Below are 26,188 nucleotides of genomic sequence, written 5' to 3' on the forward strand. Positions count from 1 at the left end.
CTGCATATCTGGGGTTATTGATATTTCTCCCGGCAATATTGATTCCAGCTTATGCTTCTTCCAGCCCAGCGTTTCTCATGATGTCCTCTGCATAGAAGTTAAATAAGCAGGATGACAATATACAGCCTTGACGTACTCCTTTACCAATTTGGAACCAGTCTGTTGTTACATGTCCAGTTCTAACGGTTGCTTCTTGACCTGCATAAGGTTTCTCAAAACACAAGTAAGGTGGTCTGGTACTCCCTTCTTTAAGAATTTTCCAGTTTGTTGTGATCCTTACAGTCAAAGGCTTTGGCATAGGCAATAAAGCCGAAGTAGATGGTTTCCGGGAATCTTGCTTTTTCTATGATCCAATGGATGTTGGCAATTTGATCTCTGGTTTCTCTGTCTTTTCTAAATCCAGCTTGAACATCTGGAAGTTCTTGGTTCATGTACTGTTGAAATTTAGCTTGGAGAATTTTGAGCATTGCTTTGTTACCGTGTGAGATGAGTGCAATTGTGCGGTAGTTTGAACATTCTTTGGCATTGCCTTTCTTTGGGATTGGAATGAAAATTGACCTTTTCCAATCCTGTGGCCACTGCTGAGTTTTCCAAATTTGCTGGCATATTAAGTGGAGCACTTTAACAGCATCATCTTTTAGGATTTGAAATAGCTCAACTGGAATTCCATCACCTCCACTAGCTTTGTTCGTATCTTACAAATCATTAAATACCTTTTTCATGAAAATTTTTGATATTGTAACAGCAATTCATCTGACCCAAGCATGTTTGAATGTGATCTCCCATGATTTGAAATTGAACCTGTATTGTGGTGCCATCTATTATGTTTAAAAATAGAGAATGGAGGCTTCCCTGGTGACTCCATGGTAAAGAATCCACCTGCCAATGCAGGGGGCACAGGTTCAATCCCTGGTCCGGGAAGATTCCACATGCCACAGAGCAACTAAGTCCTGGCACCACAGCTACTCCAGCCTGCGTGCTCTAGAGCCTGTGCCCAGAAACAAGAGAAGCCACTGCAATGAGAAGCCCACGCACCACAACTAGAGAGCAGCCCTTGCTCACTGCAACTCGAGAAAGCCCGTACGTAGAGAGAAAGACCCAGCGCAGCCAAATAAAGAAATAAAACTTTTAAAATACTATTTAAAAAAAACGAATGGAAGAGCTGATAAGTGGGGGTGGGAAGTGGGCAAACCATCCATACCTGAGACCTGGTCATATGGTGTGTTTCGTCCTGCCCCCTCTCAGCTGTGGAAAGCAGGGCCGCTCCTCTCCCCACACCCCCTCACTGGTCCCTGCGTTGCCCCTGAGAGGCCAGCACAGAGCAGGGCCTGGCGAAGGACCTGGTGCGCACGGCCCATGCAGGATGCCCGCAGGCTCGGCGGTAACATGTGCAAAGCCCCCGGCCCAGCGCCTGGCACAGTGAGAGCTTCATAAAAGGCAGGTGGAGATGGCCTTGCTAGGAGGCAGCTCAGGGTAACAGCTCAGAGCGCCTGCTTTGGAGTCACACACACCAGCCCTCAAATCCCAGCTGATCTATTTTCCAACTGCGGAATCACCTTTCCTGTCTGGGCCTCTGTTTCCTCTCCTATACAGCAGGACAACAGTACCAACCTCAGTGTGTTGTCAGGACAAACCGGAACAAATTGGGGAAAGCCAGATGCCTAGCTCACAGGAAGTGCTCCATGCACGCACATGTGCTCAGTCACGTCTGACTCTTTACGACCCCATAAAGTGTAGCCCGGCAGGCCCCTCTGTCCATGGGATTCTCCAGGCACGAGTACTAGAGTAGGTTGCCATTTCCTCCTCCAGGGGATCTTCCCGACCCAGGGATCAAACCTGCATCTCTTGCATTGCAGGCAGATTCTTTACCACTCCACCACCTGGGAACACCAAGTGCTCCATACACGCTAGCTAAAGTTGCAAAAGTTTGTGCTACTGACTTGACACGCCAGCTTTGAGGATGAGACTCACGAAGGATTGAAGGACAAAGGGGAAAATGAACCCAACCTTCCCTCAGACCACACCTGGCACCCAAATGGTCAAAACCAGACCTGCCGTCTGGCAGGCCCTTCTGGAAGTCCCCAGCGGGATGAGCCAGGAGCCGAGGCTGCCGTGGGGGTGGAGCTGAGCATCCCCGCCAGGGCCTGGCTGAGGCCCCACCGCACTCAGAGCTCCCTGCGTGGGGCAGACCCAGCCTGAACTTGCAGGGGAATCTGCACCTGGGCCGTGGGGGACCCACCCAGTCACTGTCAGAACCAGAAGCTCTGATGGAGGAGGAATCATACGTATGGGCACAAAGCTGGGGTGGGGGCAAGGGAGAGGCTACTTACTATCGGGTTCCTCCCCGGCTTGGAATCTGCAAGGAGAAAAAGAGCAGTCATTTCACCAAGGGGCATCTGGCAGCTGCCTGGCCCTGCCCCACCCCACTGCAGGCAAGTGTCCCCTCCACTGCCCCCAGGGTGGAAGTTGGTCCTTCCTCAGACCTCACTCTGGAGAACAGTGGATGGGTTTCAGGCCCGGGGCACAGGGCCTCACTTCCCAGGGGCAGCCAGAGAACAGGGCAGTCATCTCTCTCCCAGCCACCAAGCCCCTTAGCACACCGGACCCCTCCCCTCCCACCCACTCCCACACATGCACAGGAGTGGTTCAGGACCAGCCGAAGAGGCTCTGGCAGGGTCAGAAGCTGCTACCATTGCCTGGTGGCCGCCGGGGGCAGAAGAGGCCAGAGCCCCCCGGAGCAACATGTGAAACTCAACCACACAGGAGGACCTCATGGTGATAGAGAGAGGGTGGTGGGTCCTGAGGATCCTTTCTGAGCCCCCGAGTCAGGCATGCCTAAAGCCAGATGGCCGCAGGGCCCTTTAGGGGCTCTTCAACTGGAAAAGCTAGAGATGGTACCCAGAGACATGTCTACACCAGGGTGAGTCAGCTCCCAGGCGCTGAGTCCTCTGGGAGCACAGCGCCCCTTATACTCCCAAGGGGACCACCTACAGGGTCTTGACTTTTGCTGCCTTTAGGTGTGGACAGCTGACCAGAGAACTCGCATATGAAGAGGCCAGCCGGCTGAGTCACCTCGGAAACTCTGTCTGACCTCAGCTGCTCTGAGGAACCAGCCTCCTCAAATCCTAGCAGAAATGCACGCTGGGGGGCAACCAGCCATGACAAAACGACACGATGGGCAATTTGAACCTGCTATAGAGACACCAGGTCACTTTGGGGGGACAATCTTCCATGTCCATTTTAAATGACCATCCGCAGGTAAAGTGTCTAAAGGGGAAATGGATCAGAATCTCAGTCAAAAGAAACACATGTGTAAAATGACACAATGCTTGATGACCGAGTTAACAGCAGAGCAGTCACCTTACGAGGCTCGTGGCTCTCTCCCAAGAGGAAGCCACTGTCTAGTGCCCCAGCCAGCATTTTGAGAAATGTTGTCCGGCCTGAGGCACATTCTTTTAAATGAAGTCAGAGAAGCCGAATCTTTATCCTGTGAGAGTGATTTTTGAGTTCTGCAAATAGCCAACTGTCATTTGGCAGCAAGTCATGGAGGGGAGAAAGTATGTGATAAAGTAACAAGACAGAATAAACAAAAATGATAAAACACAGTCCTGGAGAGGATGTGGGTAAACAGGAACACAGCTGCTCATGCCCTGTGAACTGGTTCCCTCTTTCTCAAGAACCATCTGGCAGTGAAAACTTCACACACTTTGACTTAGTAATCCCTCTTTGGGGACACACCCTCAGGAAATAACTTGAAGGAAAGTAACCAGGCTGTGCACAGCAGTGGAGCCTGTGATAAGCAAAAAACTGAAAACGAGCCAGAAGCCGAACAAGGAAGCAGCTTAGCAGTCCTGCGTCGGAGGCCTGCTTAGCCATTGCAGCCCCAGCGCAGACCTTCACCTGTCCCGGTCTTAGTTCTCTCCTTTGGAAAAGGGGCACAATCATGCCCCTTCAGAGGGTTTTTATGAAGATTAAATGAGATCTCAGAAGAGAAGGTGCCCAGGAATCAATCATGTTGAGAGCATATTCTCTCTCTCATATGTTTTTGAGTTTCTGTAGCCTTTATTGGGATAAGTTAACAAAAATCAAGATTCCATCAACCATCGTTTCTTAATTTATAAACTCAGCAGAGACTCTGGTCCATATACGAAAGTGTGAAAATATTAGGCGCTCAGTCATGTCCGACTCTTTGTGACCACATGGACTATACAGCCCAGTCCACCAGGCTCCTCTGTCCATGGAACTCTGCAGGCAAGAATATGGAGTGGGTAGACATTCCCTTCTCCAGGGGATCTTCCCGACCCAGGGATGGAACCCAGGTCTCCCGCATTGCAGGCAGGTTCTTTACCATCTTAGCCCCCTGGTCCATATATGTGTACATATAAAACATAACACGTTTCAACATAAACAGAGTCCCACTGGAACATTTTGCCAGTTAACAGAAAGCCAATTTTCCCTTTCCCCAAATGTCTTCAAAATTGAGTCCCCACTGTTTACTTCTCGGTGGAACTAGTCCCTTGTGGCTAGGGACACTGGAGTTCTATCCTGTCTACTAAACAAAAAAATAATTGTTTTCAAGTTTTAATTTGAGAGCACATACTCTTGATAGGTTGTGATGGAAATGACACTGAACTCATATGGTCTTCCTCCTCCAAACCCATGACTTCAGTCTAATCAGGACAAAAACACTAGACCAATTCCAACAGAGGATCATCCTATACCTTAACTGACGAGCACTCCTCAAAACTGCCACGGTCATCAAAAACTAGGAGGGCCAGAAACTGTCAGAGGCCAGGGGAGCCTAATGCACAAATGCAAAGTGGTGTCCTGGGTGGGGTCCTGGAGCAGAAGCATGCTAGGCAAAGCCAAGTAGACCTGAACAGAGTACAGGCTTCACATAATAGTAGTGAGTCGGTATTGCTTTTATTGTGACAAGCGTACTGCAGTAGAATAAGATGTTTATAATAGAGGAAATTGGGTGTGGGCTATATTTCCACTAACTTCTCAAATTTTCTGTAAGTCTAAAACTTTTCTTTAATGAAGTCTGTTTAGATTTTTTAAATTGAAACATTAAAAAGGGAAGGAGAAAAACAAAAAGGAAGGTGGCTAGAATGCTGTCTAGCACCAAGGGGGCCCCAGGATACTCCCGTGGCTTGACACTCCATCACACTGAAAAGAAAATCAGCTTTCAATACCGTCTCTCAGAAACCAGCATAAAATAATGTCAAGGTGAAAAGGCAGAATCCAGATGGCATTAACCTCGGCCTATAGCCGTGTTACAACCTGCCTGTGTTCTTTAATAAAGACCGAGAACGAGCGGTGCCAACTGCAGAGGTCAGATTTTGTAAGGGCTTTTTCCCTCAAAAATGTTGCTTCAGTTCCCTGTCTTCATTCATTGGTAACCTTGCTTTTTTGGAATGATCGCAATCTTCTCACAAATGTGTCCAGCGTCCCAGGACACAAATCCAGGGACAAACTGGGCATTGGCAGCCCCCTCCGTCCCCATAGAGAAGTGCTTGGCTTCCCAGAGCTGCTCTGAGGGCTGCTCAAGCCAAGCACGTGGGTTCTGACACCCAGGTTATGCATCCTTTCCATCCCTGTTGCTGTCTGCTGTCAGTTCCATCCCCTCTCTGGCCTGGGGTTCTGGCTGCTGTGGGAAGTGGAACAGACCCAAGGAAGGAGTTTGGCAACAGGCAGCCTTAGATTCCAGTCCAGGAAGGGGCAGGGAACTATTACAAGCTAAGCTGGGAACTCGGTAATGGAGTGCTCCAGGGAACCCCCTGGCGGTCCAATGGTTGGGACTCAGCACTCTGACTGCCAAAGGCTGGGGTTTGATCCTTGGTCAGAGAACTAAGGATCCCACAGACCGCATGGCCCAGCCAAAAAAAAGGAAAAAAAGAATTTCCTTCAATTAAAAAAAAAAAAGACATTTAAAAAAGAGATGAGCCCCAAACACAGAAAGATGGAACCAAAAGCACACAGGAGCCAGCTTGAAGGGGCCCTCACTGGCCTCACCCGGGACAATTTGAACATCAAATTAAGTAACGACAACAGCAGAGTAAGAAAGGAACCACACATCCAGACAGACAAACATACAGAAACGGAGGAAAGGCTGATGATGCACCGGTTATTCACAGAGCCTCAAAGCACCTCCCCTCACCTTAGCGATGGCCACAGAGGAAAGAGGACTGCACGGTGGAGAAGGCTGGCAGACACCACGCTCATCCAGGGCTTCGGGTGAACATGCAGGGGGAGGGACAAAGGGAAAGCTGGCAGGGGGTGGGGATGGGGTGGATACCTCACTCCAGAGTCAGGCAAACCCGGGGTGAGGGGCAGCCACAGAACCACTGGTGGAATCTTCCAAGATGGCAAGGTCATGACCAGGAGGAGAAACTCAGACTAGAGGGGACAAAGACACAGTGGCCAAATGGAACAGGAGAGGCTGGACTGCATTCAAGGCACTGTTATCAGTGCACGAAGAAACTCGACTGGGGTCTGAGACCTAGCTGGTGGCGATACAGCAAAGCGAATTCTCTGATGTTGATGATTTCACTGCGGTTGTGTGAAATACACACTCAGGTATTCAGGGGTGAAAAAGCATGAAGTCAGTAACTTACTCTCAAATAGTTCAGGAAAAATACGTTCACCGTACTTTTCTGTATGTTTGAAGTTGTTTCAAAACAAACAAAGCAATGTTTCCAACTTAAAACTGCCTGAAGTAACAGATAAAGTAATGATGACAGTGTCTTTTTAAATGAAGGGTTAAAAGACTTCCAGCCAGTGTTTTTCAACCAGGAGAGACGTTTCCCCTCCAGGGCACATGTGGCAGTACCTGGAAACATTGCTGGCTGCCACAGATGGGAGGTGCTGCTAGTATCTGGTGGATCTACAGACCAGGACTGCCTGGCATCCTGCAACACACAAGACAATCCCCACAGCAAAGAAAGATCCTGGGCAGGTGTCAACAGTGCCAGGGTACCCTTTATGCAAAAATCTAGCCAGCACCACCAACAAAATCCTGGTCGGTCGTACTGCTCATTAACCAAGTGGCCTTAGACAAGCTTCTTCATCTTCCCGTGCCTCAGCTTTTATAACAGGCCTCTGGGAGGAATAAGAGGAGAACACATGTGTACTTATGGAGATGCTCATCCCCATTCAGGGATGGGGGTGAGCATCAAATAGGCACCTGTCCAGATCACTGCTAACCACACCTGGGGCTCCCTGAGCCCTGGAGTTCCGAGACCAGGAGGACTGAGGCCAGATTATTCCCACTCTGCTTGAGCTGGTGAGAAAGCTCGGGAGGGCACTTGCCGGACCCAGCACAGGGCCACTAAGAAGTGCGTGGCGGATACACAAAGGGGCGGACAAGCGCATAAAGACTCCTGCACTCCTCCAGCTCCCACTGCGCCCACCCTGCTCAGTCCCCCCACATCTTCACCCTACGTCACCTCCTTCCCTGGGAACCAGACCCCCAAGGACCCACCGGAAGCCAGCGCGCCAGAAATGGCACCAAACAAGGTGGACACCACTGAGCCCCAGGCTCAGTTCCTGGTAGGTCTGACTTTTTAAGAGAAGGTGCTTTTTGTCTTTTCTCTCTCTCTCTCTTTTTTCTTTGTATGTGTGTGACAAAACTGCTATCATGGAGGTTTGAAGAAAAAAATAAACTGACAGCAATGGAAACTCTAATACTAGAAAAATGTCAAGAAAGCAAACGCGGGTTTCAATGAGACACTGAGCCTGACAGCTCATGGAAAAAGGCTTGAAACTGTCAAAACACAAAAAGCCCCCTTGCGAAGAGAACACAAGCACCTGCTTGTGAAACTCATCAAACCCAAAACACGCCTCACGCGCTGTGTTCGGGGGCCAAGCCAGGAGCCAGGCTAGGGCAAAGCTTTCCGTGGGGCCCGGGGACGTGGGGGCGAGGAGGCCTGAGTTGACCGCTGGGTGTCAGGCTGGGCACTGGGTGGTGGACAGCCCATTGTGGGGGTGGGGGGGTGAGGAAGAGGCTAAAGGACTGAGACCTCTGCCAATGAGACCTGCCGGCTCCAGGACCAGTTCCTGAGTCTGGCCACGGCAACTACAGACAGTGTGGCCCTGGGTCTCGTCTCTTCATTATGAAATGAAGAGCATCACCCATTTCCCATGGAGCTTCTGGGTCTGTGAGACCATCATAGGACCCTGCCTTGTAACCAGAAAGGAAGCTCAAACCATTTGTGTTTGCTCCTTCCCCTGTGGTCAGGGCCCATACATAGTAGGTGCTCAAACAATGCTTGTGGCACGTTGAGGAGGACCTTGTCCTGCCTTGAAAGATATCGTCCAGGGGAGAAGAAATACTTGGCACACAATGGCTGGGGTCCCCCCTCCTGTCCCCTGCCAGGTGAGAGCTGAGTCTGCTGCCTGGATGGGTGAGGCATGGAAGGCTGCCTGGAAGAGGTGGTCTGGAGGCTGGCCAGGGATCAGACAGAAAAGTTCAGATCAACTGAGAACTCAGGAAGGCCTGGACTCCTGGTGAGAAAAAAGGCCCCAGACACAGGGGAGCTGTCAGCAAACAGCAGCCACAACCTGCAAATGCTGACTGCGCGCAGGCTCTGCGCACAGCGCTTAACAGGCCCCGACACAACGGACCCACACACCCACTCTCTGAATTAGATCCCATCTCCAAGGCAGCGCTAGTGCTAAAGAACCCAGCTGCCAATGCAGGAGACAGAAGAGACGTGGGTTCGATCCCTGGGTCAGGAAGATCTCCTGGAGGGAGGGTATGGCAACCCACTCCAGCATTCTTTCCTGGAGAATCCTATGGACAGGGAGCCTGGCAGTCCATAGGATCACAAAGAGTCGGACACGACTAAGTGACTTGGTACAGATGAGGAAACTGAGACACAAAGGAAGGAATTAAGTGATTCACCCAAAGTCATGTAGCTCATCGTGCAGAATCAGGACTGTAGCCCTGTTAGCCTGCTTCTCCCACCCCAACCCCTACACCCTGGGCACCAGCAGGAGGGAAGGGGTGGGGGAAATGACAAGGAGACTGGGAAGGAGGGACAGAGAGAAGAGAGGAAGGGAAGGCCTCTCCTGAGGGCACGGCCGAGGAGAGAATTAAGGACAAGGTGAATTTCTGAAGCTTCGGGCCCAGACCGCATCCGACGCAGAAGGGAACATGTCACAGTTTCCACCCACATTATATTCCCATCACATACGAGGTTGCACAGAAAGGAGGAGCAGCTTGTGGGAACCCCCCTACACAGAGGGAGCCCCAAGGGAGTTCTGGCCCACCGTGCAGAGCTGCGGTGTAGCCGCGCACAGCCCTTTTGGACCCCTGGACACTCACCCACAGGCTCCAGCGTGGGCCGGAAGGTCTGGACTGGGTAGCACAGATGCAGCTCTGAAATGACAGCAGCAGGAGGACTGGGGTGCCAGCCTCAAAGAATCTCAGCGGGCAGGACGGGAAAAGGACCCAGGCAGGGCCAGCACAGGGCACCCTGCCCTCCCAGGGCCCCAAGGATACATGCACTTACTCTGTCCAATCCACTTCCTGCAGGCCCTCCGGTGGCACAGGACGAAGGAGCTGAAGCTGACGACCACCACCAGTATCAGAATCACCCAGAAGAGCACAGGTCCTGAAACACAGTGGTGCCCTGCATTCTCACCCTGACATCCTCGCAGGGAGCCAGGGGCCCTACAGCAACCACACAGCACAGCCCTCACCCCAGACTGCTTCCTCCTTCTGGACACAGACTCCACTGTTGCTGACAGGACCTGGTCCTTTCCCAAGCCAGAAGAGAAACCCAGATCCTATCTATAGCTATCTGGTCCAGCCCTCACCCACCTGTCCTTTCTCACCTGGCTCTGGGAAGCCCATGGGGAGCTAAAGAGTTGAAGGATGCACAAACCATTGTTAAAGGGGGAGAAATGGAGAGGTCAAGGAGGCAGAATGAAGAGGGAATTGAGGTCCAATAGGATGAGATCAGGGGACTGGGGAGGAAGGCAAGCGTGATGCCCAGTCCCGGGCGGCTGGCAGACAGAGCAATCAAGACGGTGAAGTTAGGAGTCTGGCACAACTCCCGGCCCCTCCTCTAGACTGGAAACTCCACGAGGGCAGACACAACATCTACTCCACACATAAGCACACTCAGCAAGTGCTCCTTGAATGAGGAGTCAAAAGCCCTATGCCATGGGCACCATGACCATCTCCATTTTACAATGGAGGGAAGCTGATGTTTGCAAAGATTAACAGGCCCAAGGTCACCCAGAGGGTAGAAATCATAGCTCAGGCCAGGCCAGCGTGACTCTAGAGCCCACACTGTTAACCACTATCTGGATATATTTCATTATCTCTTAGTACTTAACTTGCCTCTTTTTTTTTTTGGTCCCTTTGTCACTTATGAAAATCAACAAATAGCTATTATTTTTTAAAATCCATGTTTAGGTGCTGAAAAAGTAGCATGTACCCAATAGCTTCCCTGGTGGCTCAGTGGTAAAGAATCCACCTGCCAATGGAGGAGACGCTGATTCTCTCCCTGGGTTGGGGAAGATCCTCTGGAGAAGGAAATGGCTACCCACTCCAGGATTCTTGCCTGCATGGGGTCGCTGAGAGTCGGACATGACTGACAGACTTCACTTTCACTTTTCACTTGCATGCATTGGAGAAGGAAATGGCAACCCACTCCAGTGTTCTTGCCTGGAGAATCCCAGGGACGGGGGAGCCTGGTGGGCTGCCGTCTATGGGGTCACACAGATTCGAACACGACTGAAGCGACTTAGCAGCAGCAGCAGCAAGAATGACTTAGCGAACGAACAATAACAACACGTACCAGATAAGTGCTTCTCAGACATTCCTGTGCCTATGAATCTTCTGGGGACCATGTTAAAATGCAGAGTCTGATTCAGTTGGCTGGAGGAGGCTGGTAATTTGCTTTTCTAACAAGTTGTTAAACTGCCAAATCCAGGACCTCGCAGAGGGCTGGCTGAGCACTATCGCCGCCTAGTGTCCAACACTAGAACTGCAAGTCCTTAAAATCGCACGCCGGGAGCCGGTAATGCCCGGGTATATCATTCTTTGCTTACTGCCCTTTGCGGTACACGCTGTTAACAACGTTAAAAGGTGAGAAAGCTGAAGCCCAAAGGAAGTAAGAAACTAGTCAAGATCATGAGGTAGTGGTGGTTTAGTCACACAGTCGTGTCCGACTCTTGTGGCCCCATGGACTGTACGTAGCCAGCCAGGTTCTTCTGTCCATGGAATTTTCCAGGCAAGAATACTGGAGTGGGTTGCCATTTCCTTTTCCAGGGCATCTTCCTGACCCAAGGATTGAACCTGCATCTCCTGCACTGCAGGCGGATTCTTTACCACTGAGCCACCAGGGAAGCCCAGTCAAGGTCATGAGATTAGCCGCCAAATATTTCGTGAGAAGCAATTATGGGCCATGGAGAAGAAGCTGAGAATAAAATCCCTGCTCAGAAGAATCAAGGAATCATATCTAGCAAGTGACAGAGCCACAGCTCCAGATCAAGAAGCTGAAGACCTGAGGTCAACTTTGTTCCCAGGACTTCCCAAGCCCCACTCTTCCCCCCCAACCCCCACCAAGTGATGCTGTTGCCCATTGAGAAGCCTCCCTCCTTGTGGTCCCCAGGGAGGAAGGCCCTGCTTCGTGGGGGTGATCATTACCTGAAACCAGAGCCGGCTTTCCCGTGGAGGAGAAGGAGATGGGAGCACTGGTTGAGACCGGGGTGTCCTCCCAGGCGTGGGTGACACCCGCTTCATGCTCCTTACCGGTCAGGGAGTCAGCCAGGGAGACCAAGGAGGGGGTGGGGCTGCATAGAGAGAGGCCAGAGGTAAGACAGACGACTGAGATGGAAACAGAGGTCTGCGACCCCAGCTCCTCTGCCAACAGTCTCCGCCAGGCACTTCGAGGGCAGGGCCTGGGTTTCTAGGCCTTCTGGCCTTCCACGGTACCAGCACAGACATAGACTCACATTCTCCAAAATGACCTGTGGGCTTGGCCTAGGGATCCAGCCCAAGCTCCACTGCCATCCCTAGCCAGCTGCCCCCACCCCCAGGCAGGGCCAGTGAAGAGAGAGGCCCAAGGAGTCACCTGCTAGGCGCCCCATGGTCCTCTGGGCTGGTGTTGCAGTCAGGAGGGCTCCCCAGTCCAGGTGGCTCATAGGTGGTGCCTGTCTCAGCCATACCTGCAGGGAGTGGGTTAGAAACAGTGGCAAGACAGGAGGCTTGGGGCTGGTGCACTGGGATGACCCAGAGAGATGATATGGGGAAGGTGGTGGGAGGGGGGTTCAGGGTTGGGAACTCATGTACACCTGTGGTGGATTCATGTCAATGTATGGCAAAACCAATACAGTATTGTAAAGTAAAAAAATAAAATTAAAAAAAAAAAAGAGGGAGGGGACATATGTATGCCTATGGCTGATTCATGTTGAGGCTTGACAGAATCAACAAAATTATGTAAAACAAGTATCCTTCAATTTATAAATAAATTAAAAAAAAAAAAAGAAACAGTGGCAAGGATGGTTACCAAAGGGAAAAGCAGGGAAGGAGGGATAAACTGGGAAATGGGATTAACAGATATACACACTATTATATATAAAAGAGATAAATAACAGGGACCTACTGTATAGCAAGGAGCTATATTCAATATCTTGTAAATCAACTGTGCTTCAATTTTTTAAATTAAATTTAAAAAAAATCAGTGCCAAAGAGCCTGACACATCAGGACTGGTGACTTCCGGGGAGGCAGCACCATGGGGCCGGAAGGACACAGCAGCCAGGCAGACCCGTCTGTGTCCTGGCTGTCTCCTTGCTTCCTCCCTCTCTGCTCCCTTCCCTCCAAGCAACAACTCTTTACTGAGCACCTGCTGCGTGCTGGGAATTGGGACAGAGCTGTGAGCAAAACAGAAAAGATTTGCACCCCTGGGGGCCAACCGGCTGGTGGGGTTCATAGACTCGGTGTCACATGAAGGCAGATGGGGGTCCCTATAATGGCAGGCTTGATCTCATCTCAGTCACTAGGGAGGCTTCCCTGAGGAGGGAGGTGTTAGCATGTGAGTGGGAGCGGGAGTTTCTAAGCAGAGGAAACAAAAGGTGGGGAAACCCCGGAGATGGGAGGGAGAAGATGGAGTCATCAAAGAAGCAGAGATGACCCCAGTGCCCATCCGATGGTAAAATGTAGTACCTCTGAATGCTGGAATACTGTATGGCAATAAAAGAAATGAAGTACTAACACAGCTGGGAGCTTCCCTGGTAGCTCGGATGGTGAAGAATCTGCCTGCAATGCAGGAGACCCAGGTTCGATCTCTAGGTCGGGAAGATCCCCTGGAGAAGAGAGTGACTACCCACTCCAGTATTCTTCCCTAGAGAATCCCATGGACAGAGGAGTCTGGCAAGCTACAGTCCATGGGGTGGCAAAGAGTCGGACACCACGGAGTAACTAAGTGTATTAAAACAGCTACAGCATGGATGAACTTCAAAAGCTCAGTGAAAGAAGCCAGACACAGAAGAATACATCTTATGGAAATATCCCCGAAAAGTTAATCTAGAGTAACAGAAAGTAATTTCCAGGCCAGAATACTGGAGTGGGTTGCCATTCCCTTCTGCAGGGGATCTTCCTGACCCAGGGATCGAACCCACATCTCTCAAGCTTCCTGCGTCGGCAGGCGGGTTTTTTACCACCAGCACCACCTGGGTAGCTATGAGTATTTGTGTACAAGCCTTTGCAAAAACATAATTTCACTTCACTTGAGTACCTAGGAAGGGGAAGGCTGTGTCACTGTGCTGACAGCATGCCTTTGAGGACCAGTTCAAGCACAGTCACTTCTGATCTGACCCAGCCACCCCTTCTCACAGACGGAGAGAAACACAGAGCCAGAGCTCCAACCAGAAATCAGGGCTCCCGAGTCCTAGCCTGGAGCACTTTTCATGGGAACGCACTGCCTCCTACTGGGGACTGAGCATTTTCTTACAAGTTTATGATTAACTGTTTCACTAGGGCAGAAGGAAATGGCCCACATTTGAAGTAGGTCCAGCCCGGCTACTAGCCCTCTCCGCTCCCATGTTCCTGGTCGGGGGGGCACCCCTTTCCTTAAGTGATACAAAGCAAACCTCCCACCTGCCCATGCTTCTCTTATAAAAAGCTCTCATTATGCCTCTCAGATTTTTCCTGATTTTAACATTTTGAAGAGAAAGTAAGGCCAGGATTAATTTTCTTCTTGGATTAGTAGGGTCCTGAGGACCTGCCTCTTGAGAAACCTATATGCAGGTCAGGAAGCAACAGTTAGAACTGGACATGGAACAACAGACTGGTTCCAAATAGGAAAAGGAGTATGTCAAGGCTGTATATTGTCACCCTGCTTATTAACTTCTATGCAGAGTACATTCATGAGAAACGCTGGGGTAGATGAAGCACAAGCTGGAATCAAGATTTGCGGGAGAAATATCAATAACCTCAGATATGCAGATGACACTACCTTTATGGCAGAAAGTAAAGAACTAAAGAGCCTCTTGATAAAAGTGAAAGAGGAGAGTGAAAAAGTTGGCTTGAAGCTCAACATTCAGAAAACTAAGATCATGGCATCTGGTTCCATCACTTCATGGGAAATAGATGGGGAAACAGTGGAAACAGGGTCAGACTTTATTTTGGGGGGCTCCAAAATCACTGCAGATGGTGACTGCAGCCATGAAATTAAAAGACACTTACTCCTTGGAAGGAAAGTTATGACCAAACTAGATAGCATATTAAAAAGCAGAGACATTACTTTGCCAACAAAGGATCCATCTAGTCAAGGCTATGGTTTTTCCAGTAGTCATGTATGGAAGTGAGAGTTGGACTGTGAAGAAAGCTGAGCACCGAAGAATTGATGCTTTTGAACTGTGGTGTTAGAGAAGACTCTGCAAGGAGATCCAACCAGTCCATCCTAAAGGAGATCAGTCCTGGGTGTTCATTGGAAGGACTGATGCAGAAGCTGAAACTCCAATACTTTGGCCACCTCATGCAAAGAGTTGACTCACTGGAAAAGACCCTGATGCTGGGAGGGATTGGGGACAGGAGGAGAAAGGGACAACAGAGGATGAGATGGCTGGACGGCATCACCGATTCGATGGACATGAGTTTGGGTAAACTCCGGGAGTTGGTGATGGACAGGGAGGCCTGGTGTGCTGCGATTCATGGGGTCGCCAAGAATCGGACACGACTGAGTGACTGCACTGAACTGAGGAACCCTCTGGTTTTTGGAGGTTTTCACATAGACAGTAGGAGATGGCAGGGAGGTTCAAGAGAGGGGGCATACCTATATGACCAATTCATGTTGATACATGGCAGAAACTTCCCTGGTAGCTCAGACAGTAAAGCATTCGCCTGCAATGTAGGAGACCCAGGTTTGATCCCTGGGTCAGGAAGATCCACTGGAGAAAGAAATGGCAACCCACTCCAGTATCCTTGCCTGGAAAATCTCATGGACAGAGGAGCCTGACGGGTTATAGTCTGTGGGGTTGCAAAGAGTCGGACACAACTGACTGACTCACACACACACACACAGCAGAAACCAAAACAATATTGTAGAGCGATTAAAAATCAGCAAATTAGGACTTCCCTAGTAGCTCAGTGGTAAAGAATCTGCTTACCAATGCGAAGACATGGGGTGGATCTGGGAGGATCCCACATGCCGCGAAGCAAATAAGCCCATGCACCATAACTATTGAGCCTATGCTCTATAGCCCACGAGTCACAACTACCGAAGCCCACGCGCCCTAGAGCCCGTGCTCTGCATCAAGAGAAGCCACTGCAGTATGCCCACGTACGCAAGTAGAGAGCAGCCCCCACCCCCGCAACTAGACAGCGGCCCCCACTCCCCGCAACTAGACAGCGGCCCCCACCCCCCGCAACTAGACAGCGGCCCCCACCCCCCGCAACTAGACAGCGGCCCCCACCCCCCGCAACTAGACAGCGGCCCCCACCCCCCGCAACTAGACAGCGGCCCCCACCCCCGCAACTAGAGCAAAAGCCCTGCAGGAACAAAGGCCCAGCACGGCCAAAACTAAATAAACAGAATTATTTCTTTTTTAAAAAGTAAATTAAAAACATTAAAAAAAAAAAAAAAGATGCTGTGTCTTTCCACGTGGTCACCAGACCATTACCTGAATTAGTTGAAGCCTGGAGACCTTGGGCTATGAGGAAGATAATGCAATTGTTATGATAATTTCTACCTGTATTTGAGATGTCCTGGGGATTCAGTGAGAGTTGACTTGGAGAGGACTGGAGGAGCTCTTTTGCTCAAGAACACTAACTGTAGCTACACCCAGGAAACAATGGAAACAGTGACAGACTTTATTTTATCGGGTTTAAAAATCACTGCAGCTGGCGACTGCAGCCATGAAATTAAAAGACGCTTGCTACTTGGAAGAAAAGCTATGACAAACCTAGACAGCATATTAAAAAGCAGAGACATCACTTTGCCAACAAAGCTCCATCTAGTCAAAGCTATGGTTTCTCCAGTAGTAATCATGTATGGATGGGAGAGTTGGACCATAAAGAAGGCTGAGCGCTGAAGAATTGATGCTTTCGAGCTGTGGTGTTGGAGAAGACTCTTGAGAGTCCCTTGGACTGCAAGGAGATCCAACCAGTCAATCCTTAAGGAAATCAGTCCTGAATATTCGTTGGAAGGACTGATGCTAAAGCTGAAGCTCCAATACTTTGGCCACCTGATACAAAGAGTTGACTCATTGGAAAAGACCTTGATGCTGGGAGGGATTGGGGGCAGGAGGAGAAGGGAGAGACAGAGGATGAGATGGTTGGATGGAATCACCAACTCAAAGGACATGAGTTTGAGCAAACTCTGGGAGATGGTGATGGAAAGCCTTGTGTGCTGCAGTCCATGGGTTGTAAAGATTTGGACACGACTGAGTGATTGACTGAATACCATCACCAGTTAGCACCCTCTGACCTCCCTTCAAGGCAGCCTCCCTTCTAAGGCAACCTGCGACAGAATCCAGCAATAGAAATGCTGTCCTTCCTCTAAGCAGAGAAATTGGGCCCAGCACTCCTGGGTGCCTCTCATCCCTTCTCTGTATGTATTTACCATAACCTCTCCATAACCTTCCTCCTTCCTCCATGAGTTACTGATTCTCCCCTTTTTTCCTCCTTTGGATCTGAAGGTCAACAGAAGACATCATTTAGTCCCTACTTAATCTGCCTGTGTTCTCTGGAAAAGGCTCACTGGAAAGTGGGGCTGGGGGGAGGGAGAGGGAGCAGGAAGGAACCTGCCTGCTCTTAGACCCATTTAGAAACTTAAAAAAAAAAAAAGATATTGTCTATCAGATTTAAATACTTCTCTTTAAATCCAAACACCTGATCCTTAGGCCAGTTAAAGGAGAACGGTCTTAGCATCAAGGTCAAATGGAATTTTTTTCCCATACACCCAGAAAGTGCTTAAAATTAGATGAAATTTTCATCTTCATACTTGAGCTGTACATTTTTTGTCAGCTTTTTATTTTCCCTAGAGTTTTCAATTGCCTTTTTTCTTTTCTGTTGATGAAAGAATAATGTGCCTTCACCATATTCTCAAGTTGTCCAACTCTACTACTCATGAAATTGACCGCCATTCTAACTTCTATTCCTGCAGACAATTCCCTGGCACCCCTCACTTTCCTGCTCTGATGAGGCTCAACCAGATGTTGTCATGTCTTTAGCACCGGTGTCATTCTGGGACTTCCCTTCTCTTCTCTCCTGGGATGGAGCCACTGTTTTCTAGATTTCATGGCTTTTCTTTTCTGCCCCTCATTTAATTGGATTACATCATCAAGTAACTTTCTAAGAAAGGATACATGGGGTTGTGGGGAAGCAGACTGCCCTTTTATGTCTGAAAATGCCTCTCTTGTTTTTGCCATGCTGTGTGGCTTGCAGAATCTTAATTCCCTGACCAGGGATTGAACTTGGGCTCCTTCAGTGAAAGCTCTGAGTCCAAACCACTGAACCACCAGGGAATTCCCTGAAAATATTTTTAATCTGCTTTCAAACATAATTGCATTTAAGCTAAAAAATTATCCGGTCAACTAGGAAGGAGCTGGTGTGGTCCAGTGGAGAGTACTTGGGGTGACTCAGGATCTCTGTGTCCCAGCTCTAAGTCTGGCTCTACGCATGGTTCCCTCGACCCGTGAAGAGGTGGCTGGGTCAGATCACAGGTGGCCAGCTTTGATCTGACCCGCAAAGACATTCTGTGTAGGCCAGCACAATGCCCAGGCATCCCTCTCCTAGGTATTTACCCATGAAATGAAAATGCATGTCCACACAAAAACCCATACATGAACATTTGTAGCTGTTTTATTCAGGGTAGCGCTAAACTGGAAACAAGCCAGATGTCCATCAGCTGGTGGATGGATAAATAAATGGTGGTACATCTGTTATGCCAGGCTTCCCAGGTGGCGCTAGTGGTGAAGCGTCTGCCTGCCAATGCAGGAAGACTCAAGAGACTCAGGTTTCATCTCTGAGTTGGGAAGGTCCCCCGGAAAAGGAAATGACAACCCACTCCAGTATTCTTGCCTATAAAATCTCAGGGGTAAAGGAATCTGGCAGGCTACAGTCCATGGACTCGCAGAGTTGGATGTAACTAGGCATGCACGTGTACACATCCATTATGTCTAGACGTGGGTACTCTTCATTCATCCTGCTTTGCTCTCGGTAGGTCATTTCAACCTAAGTCTCATTGTGAGGTTGCCAAGAGACTGCCTACTCTGGAAGGATGACCGGGTCAGGGCACCACCACATGTCCCCATCCACAGGCCCTGGAAACCGACTCTCCAGCAAGAATAAGAAAAAGCAAAGGCAGTCAAGAAACGCCTCCTTTCTTCTGCAGTGGTCCTCTTGCGCCCTCTATTGTCATATACTAGAATCACACTCACAAGGAGAAAATGCTTGAAAAGGCTAATCTCTTACTGCACAGCAAGGGTTCATAGGTGAATTGGGGCCTGAGAGGCAACAGATTGGTAACAAGCACACTTTCTAAAAGTCATTTCTGGTCTTCTACTTTCTTACTGTTCCTTCTTCATTGCCTTATGTTATCACTCTGTGGTTGTAACTTCTCGAATTTTTCTGTGGACACTATTTTCTCTTCCATTCTTGGGTTCATCATTGCTTCACTGGTAGTAAGTTTTTCTGTTTGTGTATCTTGTTATTTTCTTTCATACTGCTGTTTTTCCTTATAAGTCTGAAGATGTATACTTCTCATTCACATTTATTTAGAAAGAATAGTGCTGAATATTCCAGCAGCAGGTGGAGTTTCTTCTACTGTGCTATTAGTGTGTCCTTTTCCCCATGGGTCTCTTCTCTCAGCAGGAGGTCTGCCTGGGAACTCTGGGATCATGGGTGGGGAGTGTGAGCTGGAAGGCTTTCACTCAGGGTGACTGGGCAGGAATAGCCTACTGACAGGGTGTACTTCCAAAGACACAAGCAAAGAGGGCTTTGCACCAAAGTGGCCAATACCTAGTTATCCCTAGATCGTCCTTCAGTGTCGTTAGACAAAAATTTGATCATTTTCAGCAGGATATAAAAACTCAGGCACCATCTCTCAGACTGGTCAGAGCCTATGGTATATCATTGCTGCATGTTTTCTCATTGCTGTTATATTCATGAATTTTTTAGATTGCACTTTGGTTGGTTGGTTTTGCATTGTTGGTGGTTTACTTTCTAGTTGTATCCAACTCTTGTGACCCCATGGACTGTAGCCTGCCAGGGTCCTCTGTCCATGGAATTCTCCGGGCAAGAACACTGGAGCTGGTTGCCATTTTCTTCTCCAGGGGATCTTCCTGACCCAAGAATCATAGCTGGGTCTCCTGCATTGCAGGCAGATGTGTTACACATTTTTAATTTTTATGTTGGAGATGAAGTTGTAGCTTACTGCACTTTCTAATTCTCTGCTCCACCCCCATCCTTCATTTTACTTACCTGGTCTGAGCCCAGAGCCTCCCTGGGGGTCTTATGAGCAGGTTACCCTCACTTTTCTGCCAGCCTCAAGGAGTGAATTCTGGGGTGGGTTTTCCTCTCCTTGTGTTTCATTTGTTGCCACCCTGCCATCTGTTTTCCACCTTCTAAAAAATCGCTGAACTCTCTCATCTGCTGATGAACTCTTTTTTGTTTGTTATTTTGTCTGCTGTCTAGGGTTTATATTTTTTTTCATCTGGTGAATGTCCACCATTTGAATTGGAAGCTTCCTCATAGGCTTTATATTGATCTATCTTGAGTCAATAAAACAACCTTGCAAGCAAGTCAAGATTTTACCAGCCCAATAATTTCAAGAAGAATAACAAAATTTTAAATAATTTAAAACAATCATTAGAAACTCTTGCCAAAATGCCAAGTTTTGATTTTTTACCATTTCCTGGATCTAACTATTCAAAGAGAAACCATAGCCCAGATCTGACCTAGTTAATAGCTAGGAATGAAGGTCCTTGGTTGGTTGGAGGAGGGGAGAGGCACAGCTGTAGGGACACAGAGCTCAGCCCCTTGGTTGGGGATGTGAACTGCTTACCCTGGAGCTTGGTGACCATCCCTGGTGGGCAGTTGGGGCGGGTGACGCAGCGGGCACAGGAATTTGTGACTGGCGTGGCACAGAACATGCCAGGTTGACACTCACAGACTCGGGAAGAGTTCCATGTGCAAGGTGTCTTCTCCACGAGGCCATCTGGGGGACAGAGAAGGGTCCCAAGGAAGGACTGGAATGAAGAGGGCAGGAATCCAGAGAACCCCCGGAGGGCAGAGACGGATTTGCCCAGGAACACGTGCTTATTTGATTATTCTGTTGAGCAGATCTTTTGGTGCAGAAAGTAACTATGCTGAATGAAAGAAGTTGGCTAAAAAAAGGTGTATATAGGGACTTCCCTGGCAGTCCAATGGTTAGGACTCCATGCTTCCACTGCAGGGGGCACAGGTTCGATCCCTGCTCAGGGAACTAAGATCCTCCATGCCGTTCAGCACAGCCAAAAAAAGAGTCTATGCTCTATAATTCTGTTTATAGGAAAAGCCAGAAAACGCAGACTCTTTCACAGTGACAGCATACCAAATGCCTGGGAATGGAAGTAGGGGCAGGGAATGGTGGGAGGGATAGTAAAGAGCTTAAGGAACCTTTTGGGAGGTGGACAGACAGTTCATTATCTTGATTGTGGTGATGGTTTCACAGCCACACACGTCTCAAAATTTATCAAACTGCACACTTTAAACATGTAACTTTTATTGTATATCAACTGTATCTATCTGTATCTAGTATGTCAACTGTATTTATTGTACGTATCTGTATCTAGTAATTTACTATTACTATCTGTAATAGTAAAGCTATTAAGAGAAAAATCCCCTCCAAAAAAAATTTTTTTTAAGAAAATAATTCAACGATTAGGGGTGAGTGAGCATGGGTAAAGATGAACCAAGACTGGCCATGACTTGATAATTCTTTAAAATTGGGTGATAGTTCATAACCACTTCTGATTCTCTCTACCTCTGAGGATGTTTGAAAATTCTAATGATGAAAAGTGGGGTTTTCTCCAAAATAAAAAGAAATTGTTAGTGGTTTTATAAAATACAAAGTGTGACAATGCATTTATACATATTTAGGGATATTATGACCAACCTAGATAGCATATTCAAAAGCAGAGATATTACTTTGCCGACTAAGGTCTGTTTGTCAAGGCTATGGTTTTTCCAGGAATCATGTATGGATGTGAGAGTTGGACTGTGAAGAAGGCTGAGCGCCGAAGAATTGATGCTTTTGAACTGTGGTGTTGGAGAAGACTCTTGAGAGTCCCTTGGACTGCAAGGAGATCCAACCAGTCCATTCTGAAGGAGATCAGCCCTGGGATTTTTTTGGAAGGAATGATGCTAAAGCTGAAACTCCAGTACTTTGGCCACCTCATGCGAAGAGTTGACTCATTGGAAAAGACTCTGATGCTGGGAAGGATTGGGGGCAGGAGGAGAAGGGGATGACAGAGGATGAGATGGCTGGATGGCATCACGGACTCGATGAACGTGAGTCTGAGTGAACTCTGGGAGTTGGTGATGGACAGGGAGGCCTGGCGTGCTGCGATTCATGGGGTCGCAAAGAGTCGGACGCAACTGAGCGACTGAACTGAACTGAACTGAGGGATATTCTGCATGCTTTATTAATGGCTGAAAATAGAATTACTGTATCAGTGGATTAGATAAATGCAATTTGCTCGATAAAGACATTGGTGGGATAGTTAGAGGCTGAGAAGCCCTGCATGATAAAGACAAGGGGCTGCACTACTAATTATAATATTATATTAACATAACAAAGCCTGTTTGAGGCAGTGTTTCTAGCACTGTATCCAGATTAACTCAGTTTAACCTATTTAACTCTCAGAACATCCCTCTGAAAGAGTCTCTTATAATGTCCATTTTACTGATGAGGAAACAGGCCCAGAGAGGTTAAGAAACTTGCTTCAGTTTATAAGCTTTCAAGCAGAAGAGCTAAGATTTGACCCCAGGCACTTGGGCTCTACTCCACAGCCTCGCAGGGCTTCATTTACACAACTTGAAGGAATTCTGGGGCCCAGAGTCATCTCTTTATTTCCTCATCTGACACAGGAGCTGTGATAGATTATATTTTTTCCAGGAATGGCCACAGCAATAGCTTTCAGTCTGTCTGCTCTTCCAGAGCTTGGCCACTTACTCATCCAAAAACTCGACTCTTTTCCCCTTCCATGACTCCAGGGGGAACCTGTTCCCCGGCCTTCAGAGGCAGAATGCAGTGGAAGTTACGCCATGTAATTTCTGAAAGTGTGTTAGTTGCTCAGTTGTGTCTGACTCTTTGCGACCCCATGGACTCTAGCTCGCCAGGCTTCTTTGTCCATGGATACTCCAGGCGAGAGTGCTGGAGTGGGCTGCCATTCCTTCTCTGGGGGGTCTTCCCGACCCAGAGATCGAACCCAGGTCTCCTGCATTGCAGGCAGATTCTCTACCTTCTGAGTAACTTTTGAAGCTGGGTCATACAAATGAATATGGTTTCTATTCTACTACTAACTCATCTTTGGGTTCAGCACCCAAGTTCAGTTCGGTTCAGTTCAGTCACTCAGTCATGTCCGACTCTTTGTGACCCCTTGAATCGCAGCACGCCAGGCCTCCCTGTCCATCACCATCTCCTGGAGTTCACTCAGACTCAAGTTCATCGAGTTCATGATGCCATCCAGCCATCTCATCCTCTGTCATCCCCTTCTCCTCCTGCCCCCAATCCTTCCCAGCATCAGAGTCTTTTCCAATGAGTCAACTCTTCACCTGAGGTGGCCAAAGTACTGGAGTTTCAGCTTTAGCATCATTCCTTCCAAAGAAATCCCAGGGCTGATCTCCTTCAGAATGGACTGGTTGGATCTCCTTGCAGTCCAAGGGACAAGAGTCTTCTCCAACACCACAGTTCAAAAGCATCAAAAGCACCAGCACCCCAAAGGAAGCCCAAATAGCAGCCGACATGAAAAGGATCTGAGGGCATCAAACCCAGACCCATGAATGAAGAAGGTGCATATGATTCCAGCTCTCAAGCTTCAGGTTTTCCAACTGAAACCTCAGACCTCATGCAGCAGACACCAGCTGGCCCTCTGGCGTCACGTCTGAATTCTGACCCACAGACTCCACGACTACAATGAATGGTTTGCTTTTTGCCACTCATATTTGGGAAGATTTGCTCTGTGGCCTTAGTAACCGGAACAGTGACCTCCAGTGACCACAAACAGAATGTCCTTTCCCCCACGTGGCCTCCCCCAACTCCAGTCCATGTTGCTGCAGAGACAGAATCACACTTCCCCCTGGTGGTGCAGGCTGTCTTGGGCTGGGGCTACAGCCATGGCAGTCTGGGACCTGGGCGGCTGCGTGGACTTCACAGGGCGGCTGGTGGTGCGGCGGGCAGCTGGCCGCAGGGAGAACACGAGCAGTCAGCCTCTAAGTGCTTGTACAGTGGTGCTCTAAGAAGCAGTGGAGTGAGTGATGAGTCCAGAACCTGGTAGCAGATGCCAGGTTCAAATCCTGGCCCTGCCATTTGTGAGGGCTGTGGCCCTGGAAATCCCCTGACTTCCCCAAGCCTCAGTTTTCTCTTCTGTAAAATGGGGGCAATCTCAATCCAGGCATCATGGGATGGGTACAAAAAATAATGAGACAAGCTTGAAACGGGTAGCTGATTAACAAATGCTTCCTTGCAAGACAGAGTGAGTGCATGGAAACTCTCTGAAAGGGAGTCACGGCTATCAAAGCCCACAATTGTCAGTGGGAGTCGCTAGAAGCCGATTGCTCAAAAAATGCCAGTGAGGTGAACCAGGCTCCTGAGGACTGAGCATCCAGGACCCAACTCAGGGCTCCCACCCCCAGATTCTTGGCCTCTCCTTCCAAGACCATCCTTGCTCTCTGGAAGAGGCCCCAGGAGGAGAGGCATGGCCCTTACCTCCTGAACATGTCACACAGGCCTTGCAGCGACCGTCCCTGTCCAGGTAGTAGTCGTGGTTACACTGCTTCCTGCAGTCAGCAGACCCCCAAGGGCACGGGGGCTGCAGGGTCAGCCCTGGGAAAAGAAGCAAAGAAGCTCCAGGCCAGGTCACGTGGGCAGAGGCCTCACCCTCACCCTATCCCACCCCTCATCACTGAAGCCCCCCAGCTCCCAAACTCTGCACGTGTCAAGTAGTCCTTCAGAGGGAGGCCTCAGGCTCAGAGAGGGAAGGGATGTGTCCAACGCCACACAGGAAAAGAGGGCCAACTGCCTCCAAAATGACCCTCCTGCTTCTGGTCCCTCCCTTTGCCAGAGTCCTCTCCCCAGCCTCATTGCTCTGTCACTGCCCAGCTCAAAACTTTGGTAGCCACTCTCTCTTTGAATTCAACAAGGATACAAGGATGCCTACCATCACAAATTCTATTCAGTTTGGTCCCATAGATTATAGGCAATGCAATAAGGCAAGAAAAAGAAACAAAAGGAGCAAGGTTAGAAAGTAAGACATCAAGCACTTAGGGATAGATGATACCACAGACTGCACAGACCATCCAAAGAGTTTGTAGATACATTATTAGAAGGAATAAGTGATTTTAGCAAGATAGTTAGATATAATGTCACTATATCAAAATCAATTGAATGTCTATATATTTGCACTGAACCACATGAAATTGCTGTTTAGATAGGACAGAAATAATCAAATATTGGCATTTCACACAGTTCAAACTAGTGCTAACAATAAAAAAGTTAGCACATGAAGTATTGAAAAAGAGATCATTTATATTATCAACAGAAACACCAAAGACGTAGAAATCTAACAAAAAGATGTAAATATCTCTACACAGATCATAATAAAACATTATTGGGAGAATTTAAAGAAGGCCCAGATGGGGAGAGGGATAAATTAGGCTGTTGGGATTAACGTACACACATGACTATATATAAAACAGATAATCCTACCCACACAAATATGGACCCTTGATTTACAACAAAGATGGCATGTAAAACAGTGAGGAAAGGACAATTTATTTGACAAATGGTGTGGATTCAACTGGATATTCATAGGGACACTTTAAACAAAGGCAAAACAGTAATGACCTTAGGAAGTAAATGTAGGATGTCGTTGAGACCTCAGTGGAGGGAAGGCCTTGCAGAGCAGAACATGAGAAGCACTAGTCAGAAAGGAAAAGATGGACCAATTTGACTACACTGAGATTAAAAACTCCTCTTCATCAAAAGACACCATAAAGAGGATGAGAAGGCAAGCCACGGGGTGGGAGAAGATGTTTTAAACACAACTATAAGACAAAGGGCTCAGACCCAGAATTATAAGAAGTCCTAGAGATCAACTCAAAAAAACAAAGAGAAACAAAAACATATTCATCAAAGACTTGTTTTTCATTATCCACTACAGCCAAAAAGGAGAAACAACCCAAATATCCAAAAACTGTGTGTTAAACAAAGTGTAATATTCTTATACATTCATGTACAATGGAAGACTATCAGGTAATAAACAGGAGTAAATGGGGACCCTAATCTGTTGCCATGGGAACTAGAGGCGGGCATCATATTGATACCTGCAGAGATGGGCCTGTTCCGCTGCCCCAGCATGCCTCGGTGTTTGGTACCCAAACCAGGAAACAAGTGAGTCCTTCCATTCTCTACTCTAGCCCTCCAAGGTCTCAGTCCCAGAAGGCCTTGAGAGCCTCTTCGCCCCATA

General features: G+C 48.5%; 1 protein-coding gene across 1 annotated transcript in view; it reads right to left on the reverse strand.

Annotated features, from left to right (window-relative positions):
• Positions 1-26,188, reverse strand: part of TNFRSF8 (TNF receptor superfamily member 8) — a 36,789-nt gene that overhangs the window by 6,685 nt on the left and 3,916 nt on the right. Inside the window, exons 4-10 of the mRNA XM_052654069.1 lie at positions 24,430-24,546; positions 20,524-20,676; positions 12,090-12,183; positions 11,663-11,808; positions 9,516-9,617; positions 9,329-9,382; positions 2,331-2,356 (exon numbers count right to left, since the gene is read on the reverse strand). Coding sequence (XP_052510029.1) covers positions 2,331-2,356; positions 9,329-9,382; positions 9,516-9,617; positions 11,663-11,808; positions 12,090-12,183; positions 20,524-20,676; positions 24,430-24,546 — 692 coding nt within the window. The remainder of the gene's footprint in view (positions 1-2,330; positions 2,357-9,328; positions 9,383-9,515; positions 9,618-11,662; positions 11,809-12,089; positions 12,184-20,523; positions 20,677-24,429; positions 24,547-26,188) is intronic.

This window comes from Budorcas taxicolor, chromosome 16 (genome assembly GCF_023091745.1).
Source record: "Budorcas taxicolor isolate Tak-1 chromosome 16, Takin1.1, whole genome shotgun sequence".
Lineage (NCBI taxonomy): Eukaryota > Metazoa > Chordata > Mammalia > Artiodactyla > Bovidae > Budorcas > Budorcas taxicolor.